Consider the following 13475-nt stretch of genomic DNA (forward strand, 5'->3'; position numbering starts at 1 on the left):
CCCTCTTTATCATCTTGAGGACATTCATTTGAATGCTTTATGGCAGTCAATAAGTCATGCCCATAACAGCATTTAGTAGGTTTTATGGTATAAAGTACAATTTAAATGTTACGCATATCTTTCTGGTAATAATGTAAACACAAAACGCCAAAATATTGAAATAATGTAGCACACTCAATTGTTTCGGATTACTAATCACTTTTATTTGGTCAATATGAGATGTCTAGCACATATCAGTGATACGCCTTATGCTCATAAACTTCATGCCACTCATGCCCATCTCTCTGAAGCTCCTGTACTCTCCAGGCCTCATGTACATCTGCCTGCCTCTGAAGTGGGGCTGCTCGTACATCAGCCAGTGGCCGTCCATCACGTTGCAGGACTGGCAGTCTGACATACGGTAACGCTCCTGGATGGAGTCACAGTCGTCCATCATCTCGTGCATCTGACCTCCGAAGTTCTCCCTCTCGTAGATCCTCATCCTGTAGTTTCCACGATGCTGTTAGGAGGAAAGAACATGTTGAATTATTTACTGAATGCACCAGACTGTTGAATAGCTCAAATATGATTTGCGTGATTAATTATGGAATTATGGGCTGTTACAGCAGCCTGAATATCATATTTTACCATGGGGATCATGCGGCAGGACCTGATACCATCGGTCATTCCCATCATACTCTGGTAGTCAGAGTACTCTCCCCTCTTCATGAAGTACTGGTTTCCCATGTAGTTGGGGCGCTCGTACACCATGAAGCATCCACTCTGGACCCTGCAGGATTGGCACCTGCTCATGTAGGAGGACATGTCGGGGCAGTCGGAGCTGCACTCATAAGAGCGGCCCTGGAAGTTTCTGTCCTCATAGAAGGTGGCCTGAAAACACAATGTATTTATTTATAATTTCTAAATATATAATTCAATAAATGCAACAAATATAAGAAGCTTTTAGTTTTGTATGTAAAGATACAAATATAATATAGAGAAAAATGTGTTTTAGAATAAAATAAAAATAAATGCTTACTCTTCCCATGTTCATGCCGGTGGTGGTCATTGTTGGTCACTGAGTTGCTGCTGTTGCTGCTGCTACTGCTGCACTGATGTCCTGTCTGTGGTAACCCTTACTTTTATACCTAACCTAATCCAAAGAATCTGTTAGACCCATTGTGTAAACCCCTGACCCAGCAACATGGTATAGAGGCCTGTAGAGCGCTGAAGTACTGTAGTCATATTTCCACGTGACCGGGTCCCAAAAAAGACATAAAAGCCTATTTCCACTGTGAAACAGGTAACACAAAACCATTCAAAGGAACAATGGACTCTGACAGTGAAAACCATTGCATACATATATGCATATGAGTGGTGTGGAGTCTACAAGTCAGTTACACAATTGTAATTATATTTCAACATATGATTCATATTCCCTTGTGATCTCTTTCATTCAGTGAAGTCAGTTAAATATAACTATTGTGTTAAATGTAACTCAATGCTAAAATTGAATCACCTGACTCCATAGATGTATTTTCTGTCAATATACTGTATATTTTTTCTGGATCAGATATGAATCCCGTGTCCCCCATGTCAATATCAGCTTTTCTATGAGAAACTCCCTGTTAAATAATGGTTCAGAAAAGTAAAACATTTATTTAAAGAGAATTTTAATGAGAATGAAATGAACAGAGAATAAAAAACATTTTTTGACGACAATGTTTCAAAATGTTCCTGATTACTACTACTCAGTTAGTGTATCTAGATTGTGACTAACTGGGTTAGAAAACAGCACATTGTGTGGAATGAGGATTTGTTAAGTACATCACAACCATAATTCATGTCCATTCCATGGGTGTATGGTAGCCCTAATTCTGCATGCGTTTAAATGTTCAGAGTTATGTTTCACTTATTGAGGAGATACACCATATATTATATTTCCTGATTAGAATGAAGATTACAACACACATAACTAACTAGCTATATCAATTAAACAAATATATTTAAAAAAGTGCAGTCGTGCCAACAAGTTAAATGTAATTTGACAACTTGGGACTGAGAATATGCCATGAGGGATGCTGGCGAGCTGGATGTCAAAGACATGAGTTTTTAAAACATCAAAAACCCTTATTAAAACCCTAATGTTAGGATAGGGGTTTGCCATGTCAGTGGCGTATTCACTAAAGCAGCAGTTTTTAGCCATAGCATCCGCTGGCTGCTTTAGCTAACCAATGTCTTCACAAGGTCCAAAACTATATCATAACCGCCATCGATAAGAGACATTACTGTGCAGCCGTCTTCATCGACCTGGCCAAGGCTTTCGACTCTGTCAATCACCACCTTCTTGTCAGCAGACTCGACAGCCTTGGTTTCTCAAATGATTGCCACGCCTGGTTCACCAACTACTTATCTGATAGAGTTCAGTGTGTCAAATCAGAGGGCCTGTTGTTCGGACCTCTGGCAGTCTCTATAGGAGTGTCACAGGGTTTAACTCTCGGGTCAACACTCTTCTCTGTATACATCAATGATGTTGCTCTTGCTGCTGGTATTCTCTGATCCACGTCTACGCAGACGACACCATTCTGAATACCTCTGGCCCTTCTTAAGACACTGTGTTATCTAACCTCCAGACGAGCTTCAATGCCATACAACTCTCCTTCCGTGGCCTCCAACTGCTCTTAAATACAAGTAAAACTAAATGCATGCTCTTCCACCGATCGCTGCCCGCACCTGCCCGCACGTCCAGCATCACTACTCTGGACGGTTCTGACTTAGAATATGTGGACAACTACAATTACCTAGGTGTCTGGTTAGACTGTAAACTCTCCTTCCAGACTCACATTAAGCATCTCCAATCCAAAATTAAATCTAGAATCGGCTTCCTATTTCGCAACAAAGCATCCTTCACTCATGCTGCCAAACATACCCTCGTAAAACTGACCATCCTACTGATCCTCGACTTCAGCGTTGTCATTTACAAAATAGCCTCCAACACTCTACTCAACAATTGGATGCAGTCTATCACAGTGCCATCTGTTTTGTCACCAGACCACCATATACTTCCCACCACTGCGACCTGTATGCTCTCGTTGGCTGGCCCTCGCTTCATACTCGTCGCCAAACCCACTGGCTCCAGGTCATCTACAAGTCTCTGCTAGGTAAAGCCCTGCCTTATCTCAGCTCACTGGTCACCATAGCAGCACCCACTCGTAGCACGTGCTCCAGCAGGTATATCTCACTGGTCACCCCCAAAGCCAATTCCACCTTTGGCAGGCTTTCCTTCCAGTTCTCTGCTGCCAATGACTGGAACGAACTGCAAAAATCACTGAAGCTGGAGACTCATATCTCCCTCACTAGCTTTAAGCACCAGCTGTCAGAGCAGCTAACAGATCACTGCACCTGTACATAGCCCATCTGTAAATATCCCATCCAACTACCTCATCCCCATTCTGTATTTATTTATTTATCTTGCTCCTTTGCACCCCAGTATCTCTACTTGCACATTCATCTTCTGCACATCTACCATTCCAGTGTTTAATTGCTATATTGTAATTACCTCGACACCATGGCCTATTTATTGCCGTATTGCCTTATCCTACCTCATTTGCACACACTGTATATAGGCTTTTATACTGTTTTATTGACTGTATGTTTGTTTATTCCATGTGTAACTCTGTGTTGTTGTATGTGTCGAACTGCTTTGCTTTATCTTGGCCAGGTCGCAGTTGTAAATGAGAACTTGCTCTCAACTAGCCTACCTGGTTAAATAAAGGTGAAATATATATATATATTTTAACTCTAGAACTAGCTAGCTAACATTATAAGGCTGGTTTTGACATTCCATTTCTAAGATGTAATTCAAAATACCTAGAGATTAATGTGGAGATTGTGTTATTTACTTAGCAAGAACTAATACAGGGCCAACTGGAATATCAAAAACAGATTCATCAAAAAATTTAATTTTTAAAGAAGAAAATGCAATACGAGTTATTTGTGCAAACATTTGTACTTTAATGTATATTTTTCAAACAGCAAGGATAATGATTTGTAAAAAAATATATAAATATTTCCATAAAACAACAAAACTAAATATTTATAATTTAATGAAATTATGATTCAATATTTTTCCCATTCAACTAAAATCTATGATTTGTAACATCACAATAAACAATCTATGATTTCATATTTTTCCTTTCAACTATAGTTCATATTTGTAAAAATCTTTAGTTTAATTCACATTTTTATTTTTTTCAACAATAATGAATATTTGTATTTTATTATTTAAAAAAAAAATGTTTAAAAAAAACGATTAGGGGTGGATCAGCTATAATATTGCGGATAGATTGTAGCTTCCATCAATGTAATTGTCTGCATCATTTCCAATCCCCCATTAATCTTTTGGGTAAATATATATATATCCATATACATACATACATACACATACCCACATACAGTTGAAGTCGGAAGTTTACATACACCTTAGCCAAATCCACTTAAACTCAGTTTTTCACAATTCCTGACATTTAATCCTAGTAAAAATTCCACGTTTTAGGTCAGTTAGGATCACCACTTGATTTTAAGAATGTGAAATGTCAGAATAATAGTAGAGAGAACGATTTTTTTCAGCTTTTATTTCTTTCATCACACTCCCAGTGGGTCAGAAGTTTACATACACGCAATTAGTATTTGGTAGCATTGCCTTTAAATTGTTTAACTTGGGTCAAATGTTTCGGGTATCCTTCCACAAGCTTCCCACAATAAGTTGGGTGAATTTCGGTCCATTCCTCCTGACAGAGCTGGTGTAACTGAATCAGGTTTGTAGGCCTCCTTGCTCGCACACACTTATTCAGTTCTGCCCACAAAGCTTCTATAGGATTGTGGACAGGGCTTTGTGATGGCCACTCCAATACCTTGACTTTGTTGACCTTAAGCTATTTTGCCACAACTTTGGAAGTATGCTTGGGGTCATTGTCCATTTGGAAGACCCATTTGCGACCAAGCTTGAACTTCCTGACTGATGTCTTGAGATGTTGTTTCAATATATCCACATAATTTTCCTTACCCATGATGCCATCTGTTTTGTGAAGTGCACCAATCCCTCCTGCAGCAAAGCACCCACACAACATGATGCTGCCACCCCCGTACTTCACGGTTGGGATGGTGTTCTTTGGCTTGCAAGCCTCCCCCTTTTTCCTCCAAACATAACGATGGTCATTATGGCCAAACAGTTCTATTTTTGTTTCATCAGACCAGAGGACATTTCTCCAAAAAGTACGATCTTTGTCCCCACGTGCAGTTGCAAACCGTAGTCTGGCTTTTTTATGGTGGTTTTGGAGCAGTGGCTTCTTCCTTGCTGAGCGGCCTTTCAGGTTATGTCGATATAGGACTCGTTTTACTGTGGATATAGATAATTTTGTACCTGTTTCCTCCAGCATCTTCACAAGGTCCTTTGCTGTTGTTCTGGGATTGATTTGCACTTTTCGCACCAAAGAACGTTCATCTCTAGGAGACAGTGCGTGTCTCCTTCTTGAGCGGTATGACGACTGCGTGGTCCCATGGTGTTTATACTTGTGTACTATTGTTTGTACAGATGAACGTGGTACCTTCAGCCATTTGGAAATTGCTCCCAAGGATGAACCAGACTTGTGGAGGTCTACAATTTTTTTCTGAGGTCTTGGCTGATTTCTTTTGATTTTCCCATGATGTCAAGTAAAGAGGCGCTGAGTTTGAAGGTAGGCCTTGAAATACATCCACAGGTACGCCTCCAATTGGCTCAAATGATGTCAATTAGCCTCTCAGAAACTTCTAAAGCCATGACATCATTTTCTGGAATTTGTGGAGTGGTAGAAAATGAGTTTTAATGACTCCAACCTAAGTGTATGTAATCTTCCGACTTCAACTGCATATACAGTGGGGAGAACAAGTATTTGATACACTGCCGATATTGCAGGTTGTCCTACTTACAAAGCATGTAGAGGTCTGTAATTTTTATCATAGGTACACTTCAACTGTGAGAGACAGAATCTGAAACAAAAATCCAGAAAATGACATTGTATGATTTTTAAGTAATTAATTTGCATTTTATTGCATGACATAAGTATTTGATCACCTACCAACCAGTAAGAAATCCGGCTCTCACAGACTTGTTAGTTTTTCTTTAAGAAGCCCTCCTGTTCTCCACTCATTACCTGTATTAACTGCACCTGTTTGAACTCATTACCTGTATAAAAGACACCTGTCCACACACTCAATCAAACAGACTCCAACCTCTCCACAATGGCCAAGACCAGAGAGCTGTGTAAGGACATCAGGGCTACAATTGTAGACCTGCACAAGGCTACAATAGTTATATTTTGTTTGTTTTTAGTCCTGGCCTTCCTCAATTTCTGATGTCCATCCAGTTTGATTTCTATTTGTAACTGTGCTATTTCACAAAATTTCTGAACCTATATACATTTTACAGACCCCGTATGTTTTACATTTGTTATCTTGTTGTTATTAGTCCCACCCTTCAGCTCCATTCAACTCCTCCCAGCTATCTCTTAATAGCTATCTCTATTTGCCATGTATTTTTCAACTGTGCTGTGATGCTTCACAAAAGTACTGAACATTTCTATTCTCATAGCTTCTACAGATTGTAAATTATAGATAAACATTTTTTTCTAAAATAATTATTATATTATTGAACGATTGACTATGACTTTTCTAAACAATAATGATTAGTTGTTGCTCAGTGAGCAACTGTGTGGAATGGTTTCCAAAGAGGGGCCAGCCACGTGGCCTTTAATGTCCCTGGGAAAATCCTGGTTTGATGTTAAAATCTTGTATACCAGTATGTATATTTCTATACAAAACATTGTCTGTTATGTACGCTTAATAAATGTAATATTATGAAGTCCTTATGTAGGCACTCTTCAAATAAAGTGTTACCCAAAAGTATTTGTGAGTCAATGAAGCTGTTCAGCTAATCATATTGCCAATGATCCACTAGATACTGTACTGTATATTGTATCATGTTAGCATGATTGGTCTCAGCTATATGACAATGATTGCAGGTGTGTGAACAAGAAATCAAATCAAATCAAATCAAATGTTATTAGATTTGATTTCTTGTTCACACACCTGCAACCATTGTCATATAGCTGAGACCAATTATGCTAACATGATACAACATACAGTACAGTAAATTATATTACATTCATTAATCAGTAGGTACAATTGGTGTCACACTTAAAAAGGGATACATTAAAGGGATAGTGTGAGACTTTGGCAATTAAGACCTTTTCTACTTACCCAGAGTCAAATTAACTGATGGATGAAATGTTTATGTCTATGGTTGTTGAACTAGCGTTAGTGCTATGACTGGAAGTCTACCGGAACAGCTAGCATGCTAGATTAGTCAGAGTTCATCTGACTCTGAGTAAGTAGAAAAAGGGCTTAAAATCACTTAAAATAGGTTTGTGAATTATTTTACTCAATGGTTTATATATAGTAGCAAACAATATATGTAATGGTTTATTGTATATAGTAGCATGAGTCAATGATACACATCATGCTCATGAACCTAATATCGCTTATGCTGTGCCCCAATACCAAAATATTGAAATAATGTAGCACACTCAATTGTTTTGGATTACTAATCACTTTTATTTGGTCAATATAAGATATCTAACACATATCAGTGATACGCCTCATGCTCATGAACCTCATGCCACTCATGCCCATATCTCTGAAGCTCCTGTACTCTCCAGGCCTCATGTACATCTGCCTGCCTCTGAAGTGGGGCTGCTCGTACATCAGCCAGTGGCCGTCCATCACGTTGCAGGACTGGCAGTCTGACATACGGTAACGCTCCTGGATGGAGTCACAGTCGTCCATCATCTCGTGCATCTGACCTCCGAAGTTCTCCCTCTCGTAGATCCTCATCTTGTAGTTTCCACGGTGCTGTTAGGAGGAAAGAACATCATAGGGTTACTTTATTGATCAGTGAAACTTCATGCAAACTCATTTTGTTGAGAATACCACCATCAAAAGATACTTTCTTTTCAAAGATTAATCTATGTTCAACCTACCATGGGGATCATGCGACAGGACCTGAAACCATCGCTCATTCCCATCATACTCTGGTAGTCAGAGTACTCTCCCCTCTTCATGAAGTACTGGTTTCCCATGTAGTTGGGGCGCTCGTACACCATGAAGCATCCACTCTGGACCCTGCAGGATTGGCACCTGCTCATGTAGGAGGAAATGTCGGGGCAGTCGGAGCTGCACTCATAAGAGCGGCCCTGGAAGTTTCTGTCCTCGTAGAAGGTGGCCTGAAAATAAAAAATAATAATTTCTTGAAATTAAACAATTGTACAAAACAAACATTTTAGATACATTTGCGATGCTATTCAGTCACAATGGTAACCAGGTTATCGGGATAAGTACAACTATCATGTTGTAGTTTAGGGTGCTAGAGCATTACAACCCTTTAGTAGAACAAACTATGAAAATTAAAGAATAAATAAAATAAAAAACAACCTTACCCTGCCCATGTTCATGCTGGTGTTGGACATGTTTGCTCACTGTACTGCTGGTTGCTGCTCCTGAACTGACTTCCTACCAGGTTTAACCCTTTCTTTTATACATGACCAAACCTAAAGAATCCCTAGCTCCATTGTTCAAACCCCTGACCCAGCACCATGCTATAGAGGCCTATTGAGGCCACTAAGGTGACGTCCACATTTCCAGGGACTGGATCCCTCAGGTCCTATTGTAACCATCGATGGCCACTAGATTATCACCAGTTGATCTCTCCTTAAACCATAAATACGTACTAAAATCACCTGCACAACTGATTTCAATTGCAACCATTATTGACCAGCAAATTACTGCTCCCTAAAGCTGATGTCAGTGTTAACATTTTAGTCCTGCTTGCTGTCAGAATCTTTGAAGACTTTTTCGGCCTCTGCTCTATATACATATATTCAATATAAGGAAGGTGTTCTTGTTTTGTACACTCAGTGTATATCTAAGTAAATAAACAGAGCTCTCTACACCAACAGAGCTCTCTGTTTCACTGTAGACAGGGTTCCTGGATGAAGATTGAATCTAATCCTGAACTATAAAGAATGTTGCTATGATAGCTAACATTAGATAATGTAGCTATCTGATAGAAAATGTTACCAGACTAGCTAGCTAGAAAACAACTTTGTCTGGCTTGTTATGAAGCCCATGGAACACTGGAAATTTAACTACAAGGTGTGTATTTTGGTCATCTTTAAATTAGAACAGTTGGACAAAATGTTTGCCTCTGTATTTCCTGTGTTTGCTGCTGCCCACGACACTGGGTAAACTGTGGGGAGGCAGGTAGCCTAGTGGCTAAGAGTGTCGGGCCAGCAACAGAAAGGTCAGAAATTCAAATCCCTGCTCTGACTAGGTGAAAAATCTGTCAATGTGCTCTTGAGCGATGCACTTAACCCCAATTGCTCCTGTAAACTGCTCTGAATAAGAATGTCTGCTAAATGACATAAATGTAAAATCCATCTAATGCTATAAAGTGGCTCTGGGTACACCTTGTGACTTAGCAAAAAAATTGGTTCTGGCTCCTCCCACAGCTTCTCATTTCTCGGGGTTGTGATGTTAACTATGGGGTTGTGCAGTGAGTCCCTCGGAAGTATAGTAAATCAGCTACGTTTGTTCAGTGATTTGGCAGATTGTGTACGCTTGCTTATCCTTCCTTCCTCTTTAAAATAGCATAATTAAGTAGCTTGCTAGCAAACAAGCAAACACAAAGTCACCTTAATAACGTCAATGATGCATTGTCTGTAATTCTGAAGATATCTCAAAAAAGTTTTCAAATAAAAGTTCCCAGATATAAAATATAAGGCTTTTAGCACACAATGTTGTATGTTTCTTAAAATAAAAAAAAACATACATTTGAATATAGTTGTGTAATATCAGATATCTCTTCACATATTACATTTCATAATATATTTAGTATGATATGTTACGTCCTGCATTTTATTGTTGTTGCAAATTTTCTGTTATTTGTACAGTGCATTGGGAAGGTATTCAGACCCCTTGACTTTTTCCTCATTTTGTTACCTCACAGCCTTAATAAAAAAACATACCCTCATCAATCTACACACAATACCCCATAATGATGACGCAAAAAACGTATTTTTATTTTATTTTTTTGCATATTTAAAAAAATTTAAACAGAAAAATCACATTTACATAAGTATTCAGACCCTTTACTCCGTACTTTGTTGAAGCACCTTTGGCAGCGATTACAGCCTCGAGTCTTCTTGGCACACCTGTATTTGGGGAGTTTCTCCCATTCTTCTCTGAAGATCCTCTCAAGCTCTGTCAGGTTGGATGGGGAGCATTGCAGCAGAGCTATTTTCAGGTCTCTCCAGAAATGTTCGATCGGGTTCAAGTCAGGGCTTTGGGTGGATCACTCAAGGACATTCAGAGACTTGTCACGAAGCCACTCCTGCATTGTCTTTTTTTTGTGCTCAGGGTCGTTGTCCTGTTGGAAGGTAAACCTTTGCCACAGTTTGAGGTCCTGAGCACTCTGGAGCAGGTTTTCATCAAGGATCTCTCTGTACTTTGCTCCATTCATCTATGCCTCGACACTGACTAGTCTCCCAGTCCCTGCCGCAGGAAAACATCCCAACAGCATGATGCTGCCACCACCATGCTTCACAGTAAAGTACTTAATTGTTACCCAGAAATAATTTGATATTGAGATAAAACGGCTGCATTGGGTATTTTAAGATCCCATTCAATATATTTAATTAACAAATTAATACATTACTGATGTATTTGATTTAGAAATACATAATACAATTAGAAGTTTTGTACACATGTATTTAGTATCACAGTTATCAACTATAAAGGTTAGTTAAGTAACAACTCACTTTTAATGATGTATTCACTGGTTACCCACTAGGCACACACTGGTTACCCACTAGGCACACACTGGTTACCCACTAGGCACACACTGGTTACCCACCAGGCACACACTTGTTACCCACTAGGCACACACTGGTTACCCACTAGGCACACACTGGTTACCCACTAGGCACACACTGGTTACCCACTAGGCACACACTGGTTACCCACTAGGCACACACTGGTTACCCACTAGGCACACACTGGTTACCCACCAGGCACACACTAGTTACCCACTAGGCACACACTGGTTACCCACTAGGCACACACTGGTTACCCACTAGGCACACACTAGTTACCCACTAGGCACACACTGGTTACCCACTAGGCACACACTGGTTACCCACTAGGCACACACTGGTTACCCACTAGGCACACACTAGTTACCCACTAGGCACACACTGGTTACCCACTAGGCACACACTGGTTACCCACTAGGCACACACTAGTTACCCACTAGGCACACACTGGTTGAATCAATGTTGTTTCCACGTCATTTCAATGAGTAGGAATGTCGGTCTACGTTAAGCCACTTTGAACAAAATATATATACCTATTGATTCTTGAAGAATATAACTTATAAATGCATCATGACCTTAGTTTAACTGTTGTACCCCATCAGAACCCAAAATATGAGCTTGTTTGAATCCAATGTTTGTAAATATTGTACATGTGAACAAATGCTGTATAGCCTCCAAACATGTTTAAAACAGTAATTATCATATGTTGGATGGTCAGTCCTTACATCCAGAGCTCTGTCTATGCATTTGAGAGTGATTACATTTCTCCAGGCACATCTTTCAGCTTTTTACCAAAACAGAGGTGGGGTGTGCTTTGTTATTGTTTCAACTGTAGATTTCCCCTTTAAGTCAATATGTGTGATTTCTTCTAAATGTCTTAAATCGTGTGCAATCTTTTTTTAAAGTATTGCTCAATGTATGGAGAACCTTCCATTTCAAGGCTGTTACTAGCTACTCTCAAAAGTCTTTATGTTACTTTGTTTGAGAAACAGCCAATTGAGAAGCAGGCTTTCTAAAGACAGTGAGGGATCCAGTCCCTGGAAATGTGGCCTCAGGGCGCCTCTATAGCATGGTGCTGGGTCAGGGGTTTGAACAATGGAGCTAGGGATTCTTTAGGTTTGGTCAGGTATAAAAGAAAGGGTTAAACCCGTTAGGAAGTCAGTTCAGGAGCAGAAACCAGCAGTACAGTGAGCAAACATGTCCAACACCAGCATGAACATGGGCAGGGTAAGCATGGGGAGGTTTAAAAAAACGTATGCTTTCATTTTCATAGATTGTTCAACAAAAGGGTTGTAATGCTCTAGCACCCTAAACTACAACATGATAGTTGTACTTATTCCGATGGTAACCTGGTTACCATTGTGACTGAATAGCATCGCAAATGTATCTAAAATGTTTGTTTTGTACAATTGTTTAATTTCAAGAAATGATTATTTTTTATTTTCAGGCCACCTTCTACGAAGATAGAAACTTCCAGGGCCGCTCTTATGAGTGCAGCTCCGACTGCCCCGACATTTCCTCCTACATGAGCAGGTGCCAATCCTGCAGGGTCCAGAGTGGATGCTTCATGATGTACGAGCGCCCCAATTACATGGGAAACCAGTACTTCATGAAGAGGGGAGAGTACTCTGACTACCAGAGTATGATGGGAATGACCGATGGTTTCAGGTCCAGCCGCATGATCCCCATGGTAGGTTGAGATAGGTTGAGATATTTCATCTAAAGCTAGAATAATCTTGTCATTGAATAGAAATCTCTCATATCACACAAGTTTATAAATAATTTATCTGATCAATGAAACCTGTTCTTTCCTCCTAACAGCATCGTGGAAACTTCAGGATGAGGATCTACGAGAGGGAGAACTTCGGAGGTCAGATGCACGAGATGATGGACGACTGTGACTCCATCCAGGATCGTTATCGTATGTCAGACTGCCAGTCCTGCAACGTGATGGACGGCCACTGGCTGATGTACGAGCAGCCCCATTACAAAGGCAGGCAGATGTACATGAGGCCTGGAGAGTACAGGAGCTTCAGAGAGATGGGCATGGGAATGGGAGGCATGGGCAGCATGAGTGGCATGAGGTTCATGAGCATGAGGCGTATCATGGACAACATGTCTATGTAAATTCTTCAAATGTTGTATGAACATTGTTGATTAAATTTTTTCCAATTTTAAAACTGCTAAATTGTCTTCTGTTTGTGATGCTTTTAGTCAGAGCACTTCATGTTTGAGCATTTGACTATTTCACTCCCCACATCTTTAACATTTCAACGTTTCTGTGTAGGTATGATTCTGTACAGTAGATTTAAAAACACTTTATTTAATTAGGCAAGTCAGTTAAGAACAAATTCTTATTTACAATGACGGCCTACACCGGCCAAACCCGGACAACGCTGGGCCAATTGTACGCCGCCCTATGGGACTCCCAATCACGGCTGGATGTGATACAGCCTGGAATCAAACCAGGGTGTCTGTAGTGACGCCTCCAGCACTGAGATGCAGTGCCTTAGACCGCTGCGCCACTTGGGA

General features: G+C 40.1%; 3 protein-coding genes across 3 annotated transcripts; 1 reads left to right on the forward strand and 2 right to left on the reverse strand.

Annotated features, from left to right (window-relative positions):
* Nucleotides 1–223: 223 nt before the first annotated feature.
* Nucleotides 224–1057, reverse strand: LOC120064244 (gamma-crystallin M3-like). Its single transcript, XM_039014678.1, has 3 exons — nucleotides 1019–1057; nucleotides 628–870; nucleotides 224–499 (listed from the first exon to the last, which is right to left on the reverse strand). The coding sequence occupies exons 1-3, from the start codon at nucleotides 1046–1048 to the stop codon at nucleotides 224–226; spliced, it is 549 nt and encodes a 182-aa protein (XP_038870606.1). The 5' UTR covers nucleotides 1049–1057.
* A 6593-nt stretch (nucleotides 1058–7650) lies between these two features.
* Nucleotides 7651–8540, reverse strand: LOC120064234 (gamma-crystallin M3-like). Its single transcript, XM_039014667.1, has 3 exons — nucleotides 8511–8540; nucleotides 8055–8297; nucleotides 7651–7926 (listed from the first exon to the last, which is right to left on the reverse strand). The coding sequence occupies exons 1-3, from the start codon at nucleotides 8538–8540 to the stop codon at nucleotides 7651–7653; spliced, it is 549 nt and encodes a 182-aa protein (XP_038870595.1).
* A 3600-nt stretch (nucleotides 8541–12140) lies between these two features.
* LOC120063939 (gamma-crystallin M3-like) lies at nucleotides 12141–13070 on the forward strand. The gene is made up of 3 exons (XM_039014249.1): nucleotides 12141–12170; nucleotides 12391–12633; nucleotides 12765–13070. The coding sequence occupies exons 1-3, from the start codon at nucleotides 12141–12143 to the stop codon at nucleotides 13068–13070; spliced, it is 579 nt and encodes a 192-aa protein (XP_038870177.1).
* The last annotated feature ends 405 nt before the right edge of the window (nucleotides 13071–13475 follow it).

Source organism: Salvelinus namaycush, chromosome 19 (assembly GCF_016432855.1).
Source record: "Salvelinus namaycush isolate Seneca chromosome 19, SaNama_1.0, whole genome shotgun sequence".
Taxonomy (NCBI): Eukaryota; Metazoa; Chordata; class Actinopteri; order Salmoniformes; family Salmonidae; genus Salvelinus; species Salvelinus namaycush.